The 18,807-nt window shown below is 37.2% G+C and overlaps 1 protein-coding gene across 1 annotated transcript; it reads right to left on the bottom strand.

Moving 5' to 3' along the window:
- Positions 1–7,490: 7,490 nt before the first annotated feature.
- Positions 7,491–15,822, bottom strand: RERGL (RERG like). Its single transcript, XM_004592599.4, has 5 exons — positions 15,722–15,822; positions 15,077–15,133; positions 12,308–12,381; positions 10,819–10,967; positions 7,491–7,786 (listed from the first exon to the last, which is right to left on the bottom strand). The coding sequence occupies exons 1-5, from the start codon at positions 15,771–15,773 to the stop codon at positions 7,504–7,506; spliced, it is 615 nt and encodes a 204-aa protein (XP_004592656.2). The 5' UTR covers positions 15,774–15,822; the 3' UTR covers positions 7,491–7,503.
- Positions 15,823–18,807: the final 2,985 nt, after the last annotated feature.

Below are 18,807 nucleotides of genomic sequence, written 5' to 3'. Positions count from 1 at the left end.
CCCTCACTGTTCTAATTCAGCTTCCTGCTAGTGAGTACCCAAGTGCTTGGACTCGCCCACGCAGGCAGAGCTCCTGGCTCCTGGCTCTGGTTGGTGTCAGCCCCGGATGTTGTGAAACAGCAGGTGGAAGATATCTCTGTGTCTCTCTTGCTCTGTATTTCAAGCAAACAAAAATAAATTTTAGAAAGACCTACAGAAAAAAAAATTATCAAAAGTGTAGCTGTCGTATTAACTGGGCTCACGGTTTCACTCAAGTCATCAGCTATGGTGTTAGTCATTTGAAAACAGCGTATTTTGTTCTTTTCTCATCATAATGAGTTTTCTGTGATAGGTACGTTCCCATTTCTTCCTTAAAGTTTTACAAGATACACTTAAAAAAAAGATGTATTTATTTTTATTAGAAAATGTGTATCAGATTTATGGAGAGGAGAGATAAAAATCATTCATCCACTGGTTCACTTTTTTTAAAAAAATTGTTTATTTTTATTGGATAGACAAGTATATAAAGAGGAGGAAAGACATTTAGGAAGATCTTTTATCCGATGTTTCATTCCCAAGTGACCTCAACAGCCGGTGCTGCGCCAACCCAAAGCCAGGAGCCAGGAGCACTTCCGGGTCTCCCACATGGGTGCAGGGTCCCAAGGCTTTGGGCCATCCTAGACTGCTTTCCCAGGCCACAAGCAGGGAGCTGGATGGGAAGTGGAGCTGCCGGTATTAGAACCGGCACCCATATAGGATCCTGGCGTGTTCAAGGCGAGGACTTTAGGCGCTAGGCCACGGCACCGGGCCCTAGTTTTATCTTTTAAAGAGGAACTTATTGCTTCCAATTTTCTTTGTTTTGTCCTTAAATATTTATTTAGTTTTATTGGAGAGGCAGATATATAGAGAAGAGGAGAGACAGAGAGGAAAATCCTCCATCTGATAATTCACTCCCCAAGTGACTGCAACGGCTGGAGCTGTGCAGATCCAAAGCCAGGAGCCAGGAGCTTTTTCAGGGTCTCAGATAATGTGGAAGAGGCTATGTCAAGGGTAAATATAACTCAAACAGGTGTTCATTTTTATAAATTTTTCAGTTGATGGCCAGGAGCGGTGGCCTAGCGCCTAAAGTCCTCGCCTTGAAAGCGCCGGGAACCCATATGGGCACCGGTTCTAATCCCGGCAGCTCCACTTCCCATCCAGCTCCCTGCTTGTGGCCTGGGAAGGCAGTTGAGGACGGCCCAAAGCTTTGGGACCCTGCACCCGCGTGGGAGACCCGGAAGAGGTTCCTGGTTCCCGGCATCGGATTGGCGCGCACCGGCCTGTTGCGGCTCACTTGGGGAGTAAAACATCGGACGGAAGATCTTCCTCTCTGTCTCTCCTCCTCTCTGTATATCCGGCTTTCCAATAATAATAAGATCTTAAAAAAAAAAAAAAGATAAAACTAATAAATTCTATCAATGAGACTTGAAAAATAAACATTTATAAGATTTTAGCAAACTTGGCAGAGATTTTTTTACAAGCTATTTAAAGTTTGAGTATGCAATTTATCATAATATACTCTTTTCACCCTTGCAAATTTGAAATGATTTTAATTGCCTTTGAATACAAAAATATTTCATATACATTTACAAAATTTCAAAAACATGAAAAGAAAATCATCCAAGAATGATACTCTTTTGGCATATTACTTTAAACACATTTTAGATATATTTAAACATACATGAAATCATTCTGATGTATAGTTTTATTACTGTGCTTTTATAGTTATTGTCAAAACATATGCACATTGTCATAAAATTAAAAACCATTCTTGAAAGTCAGTTAAATATGTATTTGTCAGTAGAATTAATAAAATGGGAAATAGTGGGGCCTGTATTTGAGATCCAGCTATATAGAGAATCTAGCATAGTGAATTAAGCCTCTACACAGGCACCACGTGTGTTTGAGACCCAGTTAGAGTCCCTGCTGTTCTGCCTTCAATTCCGTTTCCTGTTAATGTACCTAGGAAAGGAGGGGAGGAGTGTTGGCACTGTGGTTTTGTGGGAAATGCAACTGTCAGCAAAGACCCATAGAGGCACTGGTCCGAGTCCAGGCTGCACTGCTCCAATCCAGCTCCCTGCGAATGCACCTGAAAAAGGAATTCTGGAGAGATGTCATTGTGTTTGGAATCGCGAGATTGGCAACAATTCAGAATTGCTGAACTATCAAAACCCCTTGAGCAGGACCCTCGGAGCATTGCCCACATCGGGGGCCTGGGATGGGTAGGAGGCTGGGTGGGGCTTCTCCCTTTATCTCAACCCCTACCCCAGACAAAGAAAAAAAAATAATAGTAATGAGGAAACAATGGTCTTACCCACTTTCTTGTAACCTTTGACCCTTTGTGCATTAATCAACTATGTAAAGATTATTAAAATAAAATAATTGTAAAAATAAAGATAAATAAATAAAAAGGGGAAAATCCTATATCATCTCAACAGGCACCAGCATGCCATATGGTCATTTCTTCTCTGACCTCTTTGCTTCCAAGCTGGCTTCCTACCTGTGGCCTGGGAAGGCAGCAGAGGATGAAAACTGGCTATTTGTTCTTTCCTACCAGAAATGGCTACAGCGATCAGACAAGAGAAAGTTGTTGGAGTCCAGTTAAAGTTGCCAAACACGACTCTGGTGATATTGGAGCACTACACCAGAGAGAAGCTCCTGCGCGATGGACAGGGCCAAGTTCCTGGTCACTCAGGAACTGACCATGACCCAGTTCTTCAGCATTATCCAGAGCCACATGGAATGGAAGACCACTGCATCCTTTTACCTTCTGGTGACAACAAGAGCCGGGTCAGCATGAGCATGACCATGGCAGAGATCTACAGGACTATATGGACAAGACTGGCTTTGTCTGCCTGACCTATGCCTCCCAGGACATGCTTGGCTGCTTGAAGCTGGCTGTCCCCAGCAGTGGGAGCAACCATGGGAATAGACCTGAAACCCCGCCAAACCCTATTGAAAAGAATGTGTCCTCTGCTGGCTGCATCGCACACTGTCAGAAGGATTGCTCTTCCTGTGTGTCTGATGCGGGGTTGGGAAGCAGCTTTGCCTGGGGTAACTGATTCCACTCGATGACTCCAAGGTCGTGGCCTTTCCTGGTTCACATTCCTTATACTTCTTGTTCTTTAAGAATAACATGAGCTGTTTTTGCAAGCTTTATAAGCAATAAATAAATAAATAAATAAATAAATAATAGAAAAATAAAGCAAGATGGCTTTGATGAATTCTTTTGCCCTGCAAGCCTACCAGTAAGTGATATCTATTTAAAAAATGTAATACTAGAAACATATTCATATGTTTACATGCACATATATATATATATATATATAAAATCATGTGGATTTTATTGAAATGCATCTTCCATGTTAAAATTCTGTTAAAATCCTTTTGAATTTTTAAAGATTTATTTATTTTTGTCTGAAAGGCAGATTTATGGAGAGAAGGAGTGATGAGAGAGAGGTCTATCAATTAATTTACTTCCCAAATGTCTGCAACAGCTGGAGCTGAGCTGATCCAAAGCCAGGAGCCAGGAGCTTCTGGGGTTTCCCACACGGGTACAGGGGTCCAAAGACTTGGGTCATGTCACATTATTTTCCAGTTTTTCCCAGGTCATCAGAAACGAGCTGGATTGGAAGCAGAGGTTCCAGGCCACAAACCATCACCTGTACGGGATGCTGATGTCACAGGCCACACCAGTAACCTTATCTTTTCAATTCAATTTCTTGAATGTTTTGAAGTAGCGTCATTTGTAGCTTGTACTTAATCTGAGGCTAGGCAAGCTTATGTATACACACTGACACACACAGACATTTGTGCTGGTCTGAATCTACAAACACATGTGCTTAAGGTAAATAAATACAAAGGCATATGCTTAACATTACTAATATGTTCATTTAAATTAACTGCAACCATATACTGTTCAAATTCCACACTTAGAAACTATTTCCAGCAGGTCATGAAGACAATAAGCACAAATGAATTACAGGTTTCTATTATTTAAGGCCTTAAAGTTTCCTGATTAAAGTCAACCAATTTCTATTTAATGCTTTGAAAACTGATTTTTCAAAGAGATTTAAAAAAAAAATTGTTTTGAAAGGCAGATTTTACAGAGAAAAAGGAGAGACAGAAAGGTTTTCCATCCACTGGTTCACAACAGGCAGACCTAACATGATGTGAAACAGTAGGCAGGAACTTCTTCTGGTTCTTCTACATGGGTCTAGAGTCCCATGGATTTGGGCCACCCTCCACTATTTTCCCAAGCCATAAGCAGGAGATGGGTAGAAAGTGGAATATCGGAGATTAGAATCCACGCCCATGGGGTGGAGGCTTAGCCTGCTATACCACTGTGCTGGCTCCAAATAATCATTTTTTTTGAATGAATTAAACATCCCATACTCTACAATTATTTTGAAATTCAAATGTGCTTTTGGGGTAGAAATTTCTCCAATGCTTGCAAACCTAAATAGTTTATTACCTGAAAATAAATATTTTACAAAAGAACACAAAAATCCCAAATTCCACCTATTTTATCATAAGCGCTTTTGAAACTTCTCACATGTCCAATTGTTAAATAACTGTTCTGAGTACCATAAAATGGGCTACAACCTGTCCAACAAATCAAATATCTACACTTTCATGTAATGTCACATCATTCCATCCCTTATATTTTTCATTTTTCTCTTTTTAAAAAATTATGTTTTAGTTGTCCCATCTTTACTACATTTTTAATCAAATTTCATACTGCCAGTGACATTACTATTTTTTAAAATAAGCACGTTATGTCCATGAATAAAGGGAAGAAAAATAATCTACTTGATAGTTTACATATTTGAAATGACGATGAAAACTCCCTTTTCCTATGAAATAATATCTTATCACTATAGAGCATATTTCAAATTTATGGTATACCCTTTTTCTCTGAGAATTTAAAATACTTTAAATAATTTGGGCTTTGCCTGATTCCCAAGAATTGTGGAGTATGACTGATAACTGCCTTTAGATTCCCTAATAGCTAAATTACAATTATTATGCAAAGCCCTACAATAGACAGTTATATGGATTGTTAAATGACTTTGCCTTTTTTGCAAACTATAATCATTTTCCTTTATTAGCTGAAGGATTTTATAATTTAAGGAAGATGAGAAACCTATAAGTCACGCTTTCAAATAAGGAACATGGATATTGCAAACATTAAATTTCCCCATAAAAATGTTAAGGCATCATTAAACTAGGTTCAGATTAATACAATTCAGTCAACTCTAGATAGATATCACCCATAATAAGCTGAAACAATACCTAGTGATCTAAGATGTAAAATATTTTACTACAGCCAATTTATAAACCTATAAAACATACAGGTATCATTCAACCTCTTTATTAATAGTGCATGCCTTGTATTAAATCAAAACCATTTTAAGGACCCCTCCCCTTTGGCATTCTCTTTCTGAGTGCTTGGTCGTCATCATGTGTTATCTCACTGAAGCTCATCTGAAGTGAATGACAGCATCTTTTTCACTAAAAGCAGCATAGGTAATTCCAGCAATTCCCAGCTTGGAGATACAGCTTAACGATCTTTGAGATTTATAGACACACTTACAATCCTCAGACTACAATATTCAACGGCCTAATGTTGATGTATTTGTTTCTCTTCAGGTAGATGTGGGGTTTTTTTTCTCCCTCTGAAGAAGGAAATTTATTATTTTTAAAGTTTTGAAAGTTGCTTTCCAAATAAATTATATTCAGAAGAAAACACATGGAGGAAGTTCACGTTCTAGGTAGTCCTGAATTTGATTGGAGAATTGCCTTTTTCACACTCTTTTCCTAGTAGGAATGTCAAATACTTTGTAAAGGTGGTTTCTACATATTCAACCTGTCAGTATCCAAGGTGGAGTGCTACTATGGACATGGCACTGTTTTCAAGCAATTCAAGGGACACGGTGGTAGTGTTTCTCTGAAAGATAGGCAAGTGAATACTTTAAGAAATATTCAGCAAAGAGCTTGAAAAAAGAATATCACAAAAATCATGTATAATTTCAAAAATGTTTTTGTAGCTAAACAATTATTCAGTTCTGTTTCTCACAAAACTCCTGCAGCAGCTTTGTGATGCCCCTGGGTTCTCTTAGCTTCAGGGAGCGCAAGAAGCACAGGTGTGTCCACGCGAGAACAGCGGTCCTCTGCTGTCAGCTCGGAGCCACAGTCAGTGAAAAGCTTCCTGGAGTTGACTGCTTCCTCAGCAGTGCATCCCTTACTGCCTGAGCAACGGGATTACCTCCCAAATTCTCCCAGAAACAGTCAAATGGCTATAGACCCGATCCTCCGAATTAATTCTAATCACCCCCTCAACCTATATGAACTATTCATAAATTATTGTGTGGATCACAACATGATTGTATCTTTCCACTACTTTATTGTATCTGAAGGTCAGATTTCTAGGGAGCAGAAAACTACGCAGACTGGCTCTAAGGGTCAGCCCTAAAAAGTTGAATCGTATATCACGATGTGTGATCCCATGTCGGAAAATTTGTTCCTATCCAGCCCAATGCTACACCATTCCTCACCCTCTAGAAACCCAATCTTTTTCTACCCTCGATCTGAGAGTCTCACCAACGCATGCTAATCAAGCCTGTGTAGCACCACTTGAAACCCCAGTTCAACTTGTCTAAATATTGATTACTTAAAGATAGTACATGGAAAAATTCATTAAGGACACCAGTAGTTTACTGCGGTTAAACAGTTAAAAGGCAGTTGATTTTAAAAGGGAATGGTACATATCTAATCAGTCTAGACAATTTTCTTTCAGAGCAAAAAGAGAGTTACCAATTGGTTTTTACTCTTTTACCTTTTCATCGACGCATGGGTTTCTAAATGAGCTAAAGTAGACTGATTTGCTGATCAGAAAATGATTGTGATGATGTCATAAAGGAAAGTGAGATTTTTTTCCATCATTAGACCTACTATAACATATGTATTGCTGTGCAAGAACTTTAACTTCATGAGTCATGTTATATCATAAAATATATGTAATATCACTTAACTTACTGGATTATTGTAAAGAAATTTGACACTTTAATGAATTTTATTGAATAAATTGGGAATATTCACACTTATAATTTAAGCCCAGCAAAGCATCAAGCCCTTATAATATCTTGGCATATGAATACAACTAAGACATGTAAGGAGTATACTATAGAATGATAGTTAAATTACATATGCAGAATTTATTTGGAGAGGTAAATTGAATAAAATTCATCAAATGATTAGACTGAGTGTTATTTTGTGCAGTAAATTAAAGGTTATGTGTGAAGAAGAGTGAACCAGATACAAAAACAAAAAGATCAATACAGATAAAGTAACCCAAAAAGCTAAACTGCATATTCCAAATGCTCAATCGTGCCACATCTCTAAGAGAATTTCTTTCTTAAAATGCATACAAAGGAGAACTTTGATTATCGTGCAAATGTTTGAAACCCACTGAGCACATGTCTACTAAACAGATTTCCTTCTCTTTCCAAATACATTATTGATCAATTTGGCCATTGACTTAGATCCACTGGGTCTTCTCTTATCTTTGAGCTTGATGCTTGTCAAGACATCCTTGATAATTCGTAGAAACATCATGTCTACCTCCAGAGACTGCTCTGCAGCCGAGAGTTCACAGAATTGGCATCGGTTATCCAGTGCCAACTTTTGTCCTTGCTCCCAGCCAACTTCCCGCACGTGACCCAGATCTTGCTTGTTGCCAACCAAAAGCACTGCAGACTCCACAGCTCTGAAACACAGACACAATTTTGGGCAAGGCTGTTTTAGCAATTTCTGTTTACAGGTAGGTTTATATCCAAAGACTTATGAAATTAAAAATGTTGAATGTCTATACACATTAGTCGTGGTCTTGTGTGTGTGCCCAGTTGTATATATCTCCACGTAACAATAACAGTATTTTAGGGGAGACAGCATTGTGTCATTGCAGGTTAAACCATTGCCTGTGACACTCACATCCCAGACGGGTGCTGGTTTGAGTCCCTTGTTGCTGCATTTCAAGCCAGCTCCCTGCCGATGCATTTGGGAAAACAATTGAAGATGGCCCAAGTTCTTGGGCCTCTGAATCCATGTGGGAGACTGAAATGAAGCTCATGCTACTTGTCATGTACTTGGCTGAGCCATGCCTAACAAAGGAATAGATGACTCTTTAAAAAACTAATTTTAGCTATAATAGGATAAGTAACACAATCCTTAAAGCATAGGATTCAAAGTAGCAGACTTATTCTAGAATCTTTTTCTTTCTAGATTTTTTACTATTCTTTTTCTTCTTTATTTCAACTTTATATTTTGATTGTTTTTAAATATATGGAAAACAATAAAAAGTCCTCAACACCCAGATTTTAGTAAATATTAAATAAACTGATGTGTATAAAATTACTTAATATACTCCCAAGCTATAAAAGGTGTTTATTAATTATTGTTTTCATTTTTCTTATTAATTTCAAGGGAAAGGCTAATACATTCATATGAACTATATAAATTTACATGTGATATTATATTTATAATAATATATATGATATGTATAATACATTTATACTAATTAAAACATTATTCTCCATTCGTACATTGAGACATAATTTTTTAGGAAAAATACTATTCGATACTCTACTATTTTTTCTTAATTAATATTGCATACTGTGGAAAAATATGTCTCATGATCATATAAAACATTCCTGCTTTGAAAATGCTTCTTTACAACATAAAAAATTTTCTGTAAATATCAATATTTTCTCTCTCTGGTTTTATCTAAACCACAAAAATAGCGTTTGGTTTGAGGAATATAAAGGCATTAATCATGGGCACTGACTCAAAATCTTGTTATTTTACTTTCAATTCAGTCCCCACTGATGTGCCTGGGCAAGCAGTGGAGGATGTCCTAAAACCGTGGGCCTCCGAATGGACATGGGAGACTGGGAAGAAGATCCTAGATTCTGTATGACACAGTTCTGGACTACTGTCGATATTTTAGAATGAACCAACAGATGGAAGATTTCTCTTCTGCGCTCTCTGTAACTCTGCCTTTCAAATAAAGAAAATCTTTACAAAAATGGCATGAAACTCTATCAAGATATCTATGATCAGAAGATGTGGATAAATGCAGTTTTTTAACCCTTATTATCTTCAGAGTCCATTAAAAGGTGATTTCTTTCACCAGCAATGCTTGTAAAACACAAGCAGCAAGACAAAAATCAGTGTAGCTGATGCTTGAAGGTGTTAATAGTACTCCTTTCAGGCTAGTCATGAAATTATTGTTTAAGACGAATGAAAATACTTGAAGGTTAAGTTACATTTACCAGATATAATTTTATAAAATAGTGTAATATTATGCTCTTCTATTCTCTTCCCACATGGAGAATTGGAAGTAATTTACAAATTACTTTTTCAATAAATTTAGAAGTTTGCTTGAAAGATTAAATGTAATATTTGGGTGGTTTTCAATTGTTCTTGAGTTATTTTTGATTAAGAAGAATATCTCAAGATTTTTTTCTGCTATTTACTGTCAAAGTGTTTAAATATATAAAATTTAGCAATTGGAGCGATTCAGTTTTTAAAAATCAGTCATATTGGAGGAAACAAAAGTGTGTGGTCACATGATCACACCATTTTCCTCTATCATGCTGCTATCAGTTACATAATCAAAGAATTACCTCTAGGGATTAAAATAATCTATTTAAGGTAAATCCAATGTAAATAAGAATATACTGTAAACAATTCTGTCCCAAGGAAATGTCATAAGTGAATCATTATCTCACGGGTTCTTGTTTGTGGACATTCAATAAAAAGATTTATTTATATTCAAAGGGAGATTTACTGGGAAAAGTAAAGTCAGAGAGATCTCTTCCATCTGCTGGTTCTAGGAACTGGCATCCATGTGGGATCCTGTCGCTGCAGGCTGAAGAGTAGATGACTCTGCTACAGCTCCGACCTCGCTAGTAGACACTTAAAATAAAGGTAAAAGCCGTATATCCCAATCTTCCATTGGAATACTGTGTAATATTGCGCACTTCTACACACTAGGTTGAGCAGTCTTTTTTATTCAAACGCAAACTGGTTAAAAACACAATTCTTTTCATCAGATATTGAACACAAATAAATATCTTCAATGGAAAAGGCTAAAATAATTAAAGACGTGGAGAACTGATTTAGATGCTTACATATTTATACATTAATGCAACAATAACGGAAGGCACTGTTATGTCTTCCTGCATAGTTCTTTGCGTCAGGATGATTTACAGTGAAGAAGTGTTGACCAGCTAGCTCTTTACTTTAAGAGGTGAGATGGAGTGAAATGTATTCTCATACTTAGAATTTGTAAACAGTTTGATTATTCAGTCTATTTTGCTTTGATGGATTGAACAACCCAATGCCTACGAATTGGATTTCACAGAATGCCAAATGCAATATATCTGGATTTATTTAGTATCCTTAGCATTTTTGTGAGAATGAAAAGGAAAGGTTGAAAAGTGAACTATCTTGTGTACAGAGGACCATTATTTTGCAACTGGATGTCATGTTAACAATAGAAGCTGTCTTGTAAAATAGCCATTTACTCAGGGGAAGTAACTGTTTATGTCAGGCAGGATATAAAGCATTCTCATCTTATTCCTTTTACTACATGTGTAACTCCTGTGGAATAGGAAGGTGAATTGTTCAGGGCTGTTAAATTTCGTAATTGGAAGCCTGTACTAAATTCTTCCTAATGATGCTTATAGCTATGAGATGATTTACTAAAACGAAAGCAAGAGGAATGAAGTTTCGTACCTTTTACAATGGCTAGTCTGGGGCTCCCGAATTCTGTACATCAGTGCTTTGGCAAAAGCAAACGAGGACCTGTCACTGATATCGTAAACAATCACAAACCCGTCGGCCCAGTGAAGCTCACTTGCGAGGGAAGAGCTTGCTTTCCTTGGCTGAAATGAGATCAAGTGCATTGAACATGGCGGGTTCCAACACTGGTGTTTCACATGGTAGACAAAGAAGGGCGACTCATTTCACCTGAGAGAGACTTCAATTGCCAAAGCCTGAGACTTTCTAAAATGCAATTTCTTTCATCTATTTCACTTTTCTCTAAAGAAAGGTGATCAGTTTTTCAAGTTTAAAAGGAAGTGTAATAACGTGATACCTATGGTATTTTACAACTCTTGTCTTCTTTTTCCAGAAAACTTGATAAGCTGCAATAACTGCCTTTTGAGTTAATAGTTATATTATTATTGAAAAAAAAGATATTTTCTACCCATGTTAGTAATTGAAATGTCTGTTGATTTTTTGATACTAAGTTGGCTTTTCTAACTTTTTATTTCAAAATAGTTTCAAATGTACAAAACAAAAACTACGAAGTGATACAAAGGGTTCCCTTCTACTCACAACCAGCTTCCCTGGTCATCAACATCTTATATTGTTATGATATATTTGCCCAGATCTACAAAACACCCACTTTTCTAGATTGTTAACATTTCATATTACTGTAACTGGCACAATTAAGCAAACACACTCAGATTCCCTTACTTTTTAACACAAACTCCCTTTCCCTCCCCACTCCTGGAGTGTTTTAGACTAAGATGTTTGTTTTATTTAGTTGATGTATACATGGGAGAACACACAATATCGGCCTGTATCAGGCTAGATTTCAATAATCAAAAAATTTAAAATACTGACAATGTTTAGTTTAATCAATCTAAATTGATATTTCACTTTTCTAAAATAATCTGCCCCATGAAACGTTTTGGATGGCTATGCATTTCCTCTCTTGCTTAACTAATCCTAGTTTAATTAATTTGGGATGTTGAATGAACAAACAAGTTTATTCTGAAAATTTATCTTTTGTCCCAACTACTAATAATTGGTTAGTTGTGAATGGTATTTAGTGAAAATGTAAAATGACTTGATAGCCATTAAAATGAAAAATGCCTGATAAATACACTGTGACATGATAGAAATGTTATAAATATTGCTATTTTAAACATATATACATATTTTGACATAAATTTTAATTATTTTATAGATTATTTGTATGCTACTATATATGTATATACATACATAGAATTTAAGTACATAAATACCTATTTTAACATAAATTTACAGAGAAGACAAAAATGGAATTTATAACATCAAAAACAATTTCTTAAAAACTGTAGTGATTAAAATTTAGAAAAAATCAGTTTTAGACTGGCAACATTCCATTTACTTTCACCAATCTCTAAAACCTTATTGAAAAACTAAAACATGCTACATGATGTTTCGTTCTACTTACTTGAGAACAAGGGTCATATATTTCCAAATTAACTTGTTTTCCTTCCAGATGCAAATGTTTACTATAAATAGATTCTGCAAAGAAAAAAAGTATTAAAAAATCAGTGTGAAATAAACAGTAATATCTGATCATAGGATGGTAAATTCAACATAGTGCGATAATACAGTAACTTTTCTTTATTCCAGGTAAACCAAGACATCTGTTTCTTATACTGTTTCTGAAATATTACTTCCAGTTAAACTTTGCCACCATTATCTGATTATCTGCATGACATGATGCCCATAGTCTTCTGTTCTAGTCTGTTATTACGAATGTAACACCTGGTTTTCTCTCCATGGAATATTCACTCTCAACTAGTGATTTCTGCCCAACCAGTGGGAGACAATGCTCCAGCATTCTTTCCTCGTCTTCATCATGAATTTTCCTTAATAACTGTATCTTACAGATATGCCAAAGTTCAATGAATGTTTTCAGCTTCAATAATTAGTTCTGTGATAAGAACAAGACCTCATTTTCTCATGCTGCATCATAGTCACCCCACTTCCCTAAAATGTTTCCTTCACATCAACTTCTAAGCAATGCATGATCCTGTTTTTACTTTAGGTTGCTCCATTTTAAGCTTTTCCATTCACCTACTTCGAAAGTCTTCCAAAAACCAAACATATATTCCCCTTGTGCATTTATTCTCTACTAACATTTCTGCCGACCTTATATAGCCCCAAATTTCTGCTTAGACAACAGGCCTTGTCTCTGAATTCCAATAGGACATCTCTGTTAATGTGCCCAGTAAATATAATAACTTTCATCTACCTAGAATTAAGCCCCTGATCTTCCTAAAGATGTGCATTTGTCTCAAACATTCACTTTTTTCTGGAAATTATAAAATATCTTCTTTCAAATCTCAAAATCTGCCTGCAAGGGTGATTCTATCTCAAAGTTTTAACATTGTATTGTTTCTCCTTCTAGTCTTAACTTACATGATAATGATTTTTGCTTTTTTGATCAAATCTAGCGGATGACATTTTGATTATTTGTCTTTTGGAAATGATTCCAGGTCATGAATTTTAACTGAAGTGCAACAGTTAGAAATATGTAAGCATTTAATTTGTTTATGTAACTGTATTATATAAAACATTAAGGTGAGATATTTTGTTGTTTTGTTATGCTTTCATATTAAATTGTTAAATGTGTGTGCCTTTTAAAATTTTGGTTCTAGAATATTTTTTCATTTCTGTATTGGAGTTTGTATATTAGGTCAACATTAGTGAATGTAGTGTTTTTAGAAATGAAGCACTAGGGCCCCGGCGGCGTGGCCTAGCGCCTAAAGTGCTCGCCTTGAAAGCCCCGGGATCCCATGTGGGCGCCGGCTCTAATCCCGGCAGCTCCACTTCCCATCCAGGTCCCTGCTGGTGGCCTTGGAAAACAGTCGAGGGCAGCCCAAAGCCTTGGGACCCTGCACCCACGTGGGAGACCTGGAAGAGGTTCCTGGTTCCCGGCATCGGATCGGCGCGCATCCGCCTGTTGTGGCTCACTTGGGGAGTGAAACATCGGATGGAAGATCTTCCTCTCTGTCTGTCCTCCTCTCTGTATATCCGGCTTTCCAATAATAATAAATCTTAAAAAAAAAAAGAAGAAATGAAGCACTAAATTTTTCTATTTTTGACATCTTTTTCCTTCTTCCGTTTTTCAAGGTTTACGTTATTTTTATTTGAAAGGTGAAATTACCAAAGAAGAGAGAGAGAAAATCTAGTATCTGCTGGTTTACTATGCAAACGGTCACAATAACAGGAGCAGAACTGATCCAAAGTCAGGTGCCCGGAGCTTCATCCTGTGCAGGGGCTCAAAGACTTGTGCCATCCTCTGCTGTTTTCCCTGGGCATAAACAGAGAACTGGATTGGAAGTGGAGCAGCCAGGAACCAAACTGCTGCCCATATGGGATGCAGGCACCATAAGCAGAAGCTTAACCTTCCATGCCACAGTACCCTCCACCGCCTAAACATTTTAAGCATTTGGACAGACATGCCTACATGTCATATAGATTGAAACGCTACTCTGGATTTACATATATACAAACACAACTGAATTTATTAAAGTTTTATATATATATAATATATAATATGTTTTATTTATATATGTATGTGTGTATATATATGTATATATTAATGTTACCTCAGGCATGAATAAATGCCAGAATTTATATTTTGTATTTGCCTTAGAAAAAAACATATAACATCAGTCATAAATTTTCTAGATAAGTAATATTTAACAAAAAATTTAAAGATTTATTTATTTTTATTGAAAAGTCAGATATACAGAGAGGAGGAGAGACAGAGAGGAAGATCTTCCATCCACTGATTCACTCCCCAAGTGGTCATAATGACCAGAGCTGAGCTGATGCGAAGCCAAGAGCCAGGAGCTTCTTGAGGGTCTCCCACGCGCATGCAGGATCCCAAGGCTTTTGGCCATCCTCGACTGCTTTCCCAGGCTACAAGTAGGGAGCTGGATGGGAAGCAGGGTTGCCAGGATTAAAACCAGCGCTCATATTAGATGCCAGCATGTGCAAGATGAGGACCTTAGCCACTAGGTTACCATGCGTGGCCCCCAAATTTTCTTTTGCCAATTTTCATTTTTTCCTATGCTTTCTGAATTTGTAAATAAATAAATTGCTTAAAAATGTAAAAATGGAATATTCTATCAAAATATTTCTGTTATTGGAATTTTATTATGATGCTGAGATTTTAAGTTTACAAAATAGAAAAATAACTTACCAAAATTGGAAGCATATTCTCCGATAAATCTCTTAGTAAGAAACCTTACTGTCAGGGCTGCAACAACAACAAAATGGCCAGCTTTAGTATCTCTTGTATTTTAGGAACAGATAATTCATTTATGTGTATCAGGTTTGATTTGGGAGCCCAAAAATTAGAGAACACTCCTAATGAATATGAAGCTGTAATAAGCACTGTCTGAATAATACCAATGTGCCATAATAAGACCACAAAGACTAGGAATCTAGAGTCATCTTAAAGTGCTACACGTTTATATCAAAGGTACTGAATTTATGACTGTAAATACATAGGCCAACTTATCTTCTGTAAGAGATTTATCAATATGTTTGAGACATAAGAACTATGTTACAAATTAATATTCCATTCAGTTGTATTGTTATGCATGCCTCAACAATCTATAAATACACACTTGTTTAACTATAAAATTGAAAACAAATGATTTATCTACACACACAATTTTGCATATGCACACACCTGTATAAAGCTGTGTGTGCATATGTGTTTGGTAATACATATATACATACATGTACATGTATTTTACATATAAGGCTAATCTTTACCCATGTCAACATGTTTCCTGCTTTTTGGACTCAACACCATGTTGCAACAAGTATCACCACTCACCGGACTTGCCAGTCCCTTCACCTCCCAAGATTGCAAGTTTCACATCATTCATCTTGATTTCTGCCTTTTCTTGGTCTGGCTTGTCTGCTGAAACTGTGCTGACAGAATCCAAACGCTGGATCTGACTTGCTTTTTATTGTTACTGTCGTTCCTGTAACACAAACTCCGCCCCCGTGTTTCTAACATCTATTAATAACTAAAAATGTTTTTCCTGTGGTAGTTTTCAACATATTCCAGTTTTAAAAGTTACCTATTTGTCGGACAACAAATATTATCAAGATAATCCTTGGGCTTTTACAACCCATGCTTAGATCTAAGTCCTCTTTTGTTTTTGTGTGTTGAGATTTACTTAGTTCTGGGACAAAGAAAAGCTCTCTTTCAGCTAGAGAGCATTTGGACATTGGCTTAGGAAGCTAACCTTCTGGCTGCAGTGCCAGTATCCCAAATGGACAGTGGTTCAGATTCTGGCTACTCCATTTCTGATCCAGCTCCCTTCTCACAGACTGGGAGAACAACAGAGGATGGCTCATGTTCTTGGGCCCCTGCACCTGCGTGAGAAACCTAAAGGAAGCTCCTAGCTCCAGGCTTCAGATTTGGGAAGGCTACTTTTCACATCTGCACCAGAGCATGGTAGTATTTGGGGACTTACAATATCTTAGAAAACATTTCTTAAAATTCAGCAAATCATATCTAAATAGAAAGAAATCTACAGTTCATCTACAATTCCTAACTTCCTTCTTCTCCCCTCCCCTCCATGTTTTCATTTCCCTATTATTTCCTTTTTTCTCTTCTCCTCTTTCCGTTCCTCTCTAATCTCTACAGTTTCTTTATGAGAAAACTTCTAGAGTTGCACATCACTCGCTGCACGATTTGTTTTTCATTCATTGTTATGCCCTCCGTGGAGACCACTGCATCTGGAGACGACTGGCTTCAAATCATGAGAAAATTTATTCTCTCATCCATTTTACGTTGTTTTTTCTAAAAATATGGCCCTGCCTGTGTGAATCTAAAGAATTAACATAAAAGATATTCTTTCTTAAAAAACACTGTAATTTCAGTTTTAATCGTTGCAAGAGTATGTATAGATACAATATGGTTAGATAGACAGATGGGTAAAAACAGATACAAATATATACAATTTTAAGAGAGAGCTCTTATTCCTTGCTCTTTTGAACTATCATGTGAAGGCATTTAGCAGGGAGAAGTATATCAGATTATCAAGATAGGACAGTAGCAGTTTGTTAACAAAATTTGACTTTGTAGAGGAAGAGCTAAGCGTTACACATTACAACAGCAACATTCTTTTTTTAAAAAGTTTTATTTTTATTGCAAAGTCAATATGCACAGAGAAGGAAAGACAGAGAGGAAGATCTTGCATCCAATGATTCACTCCCAAGTGACCACAATGGATGGAGCTGCGCCGATCCAAAACCAGGAGCCAGGAGCCTCTTCAGGGTCTCCCACGCAGGTGCAGGGTCATCCTTTGGCTGCTTTGGGCCATCCTTGGCTGCTTTCCCAGGCCACAAGCAGGGAACTGGATGGAAGTGGAGCTGCCAGGATTAGAACCGGCGATCATATGGGATCCCAGGGCATTCAAGGCAAGGACTTTAACCACTAGGTTACCATGCCGGGCCCACAACAGCAACATTCTACAGAAGCTGTGGAGAAGGGAAGGGAAAAGATAAAGGTTTGCTTTAAGAGGAAGGGCTGTGAAAGATGTGTCTCCAAACACAGCTTGGACAACAGAGCATACAGGATGTGGCTTCTGGTTGTGTGAGCTGAAGCTAACAAGTGTTCAGGTCTTACAGTTCCTCATAGCAGGCTGGCTGGGTGGCCTCAGTTGAGTGTGTGAGTGAGTGTGCTGAGATGTTTCAAAGACAACCAGGTATGAAAAGGGGTCAGGGGGAGGCTTATCTGAAGGTACATTTTATTTTACTTGAAGAAGGGAAGACACTCTTTTCGTTCCTCTCCGCCACACGCTATACACAATCCTCTATCACAATTTCACCTTTACAAACCAGTTCTGGTTTACACTGCAGTGTAACGCATGATCCGTGCTTTACAGTAGTTATCTTTGTGTCTGTAAATTATCTGAAAAAGGAATATGCGTCCCAAGCCATTTAAAAACTGAGTTGACATCATTAATAGAATTGACACTAGACAGTTAAGGTATCATGTGCTAAGGAAATATTTTATTCAATATGCAATGTCAGTTACTAACTAAATTGCATAGGCCTACTTTCTGCAAGAGAGACGTGGTGAATAACTCACCAATTTTCACAGGTTTTCAAAGCATTGTGAGACTAAATAATTGAATGGCTTTACTAATTTTCCTCAGCATGTATTCCTATAATTGCAATTATCTTTTCAAGGTAATGATCCGGTATTTATTTTACTCTTTTAAATTATTCTTGAGGTATTTATTGTTTCATAAGGTTTTAGTTTCCTACTAACTTTGTAATAACTGAAACATGATCGCTAATAGTAATTACGACTCAGCCATTCACCTTTTATGCCTTCTCTAAAAATTTATGTCAGGCTTTCTGCAGCACTAAGTGATTTTCTTGGAAGCTAATTTAGTTTCTTTTCTCAAATGTGGACTAAAATTGTACTTAGCTCCTTGCTAATCACCTGCAGTTGATCAGTGAACATGAATTTCATCACTAGAAGGCAGAAGTAACTACTCTTCAAGCTGGGTCCCTTTCCTGCAATGCAGATACACAGGAAGCTTGGGTAGGCAATACCTGGGAAACTTAGGCAACTGCAAGTTTCACAAAAATATGGCTATAAAGGGTGAATGATGGAAATGTGATAAAGATCTATTGCTCATATTTCACCTCCCTTCATTACATTCTAGAAATCATTACCTCAAAATTGCTCAATGGGAAAGCTTGGTATGAAAGTTACTGGGGGAATGGGGGCAAATCTTGCCAAGCTAGACTGCAGAACCACCTGGAAAATACAAGATCTGTGACTGGGAGTGGGCCTAGAAGGGAAACGGGGCACATATTTGATGGTCTGGAACTCCTACTGGTGAGCATGAGCACCAGAGCTGGGACAGGCCTGGCTAGCCAGGGGCTGGCACC

This window comes from Ochotona princeps, chromosome 27 (assembly GCF_030435755.1).
Source record: "Ochotona princeps isolate mOchPri1 chromosome 27, mOchPri1.hap1, whole genome shotgun sequence".
Lineage (NCBI taxonomy): Eukaryota > Metazoa > Chordata > Mammalia > Lagomorpha > Ochotonidae > Ochotona > Ochotona princeps.
This window is presented reverse-complemented; position numbering and strand designations above follow the sequence as displayed.

Excerpts from the sequence above, each read along its gene's own strand:
- RERGL (XM_004592599.4), bottom strand. The coding sequence starts at position 15,773 with ATGAATGATGTGAAACTTGCAATCTTGGGAGGTGAAGGGACTGGCAAG. Across the intron at positions 12,382-15,076 it reads AGAATATGCTTCCAATTTTG|AATCTATTTATAGTAAACAT; the intron begins GTAAGTTATTTT and ends TTTTCTTTGCAG. Across the intron at positions 10,968-12,307 it reads TATATGACCCTTGTTCTCAA|CCAAGGAAAGCAAGCTCTTC; the intron begins GTAAGTAGAACG and ends ATCTCATTTCAG.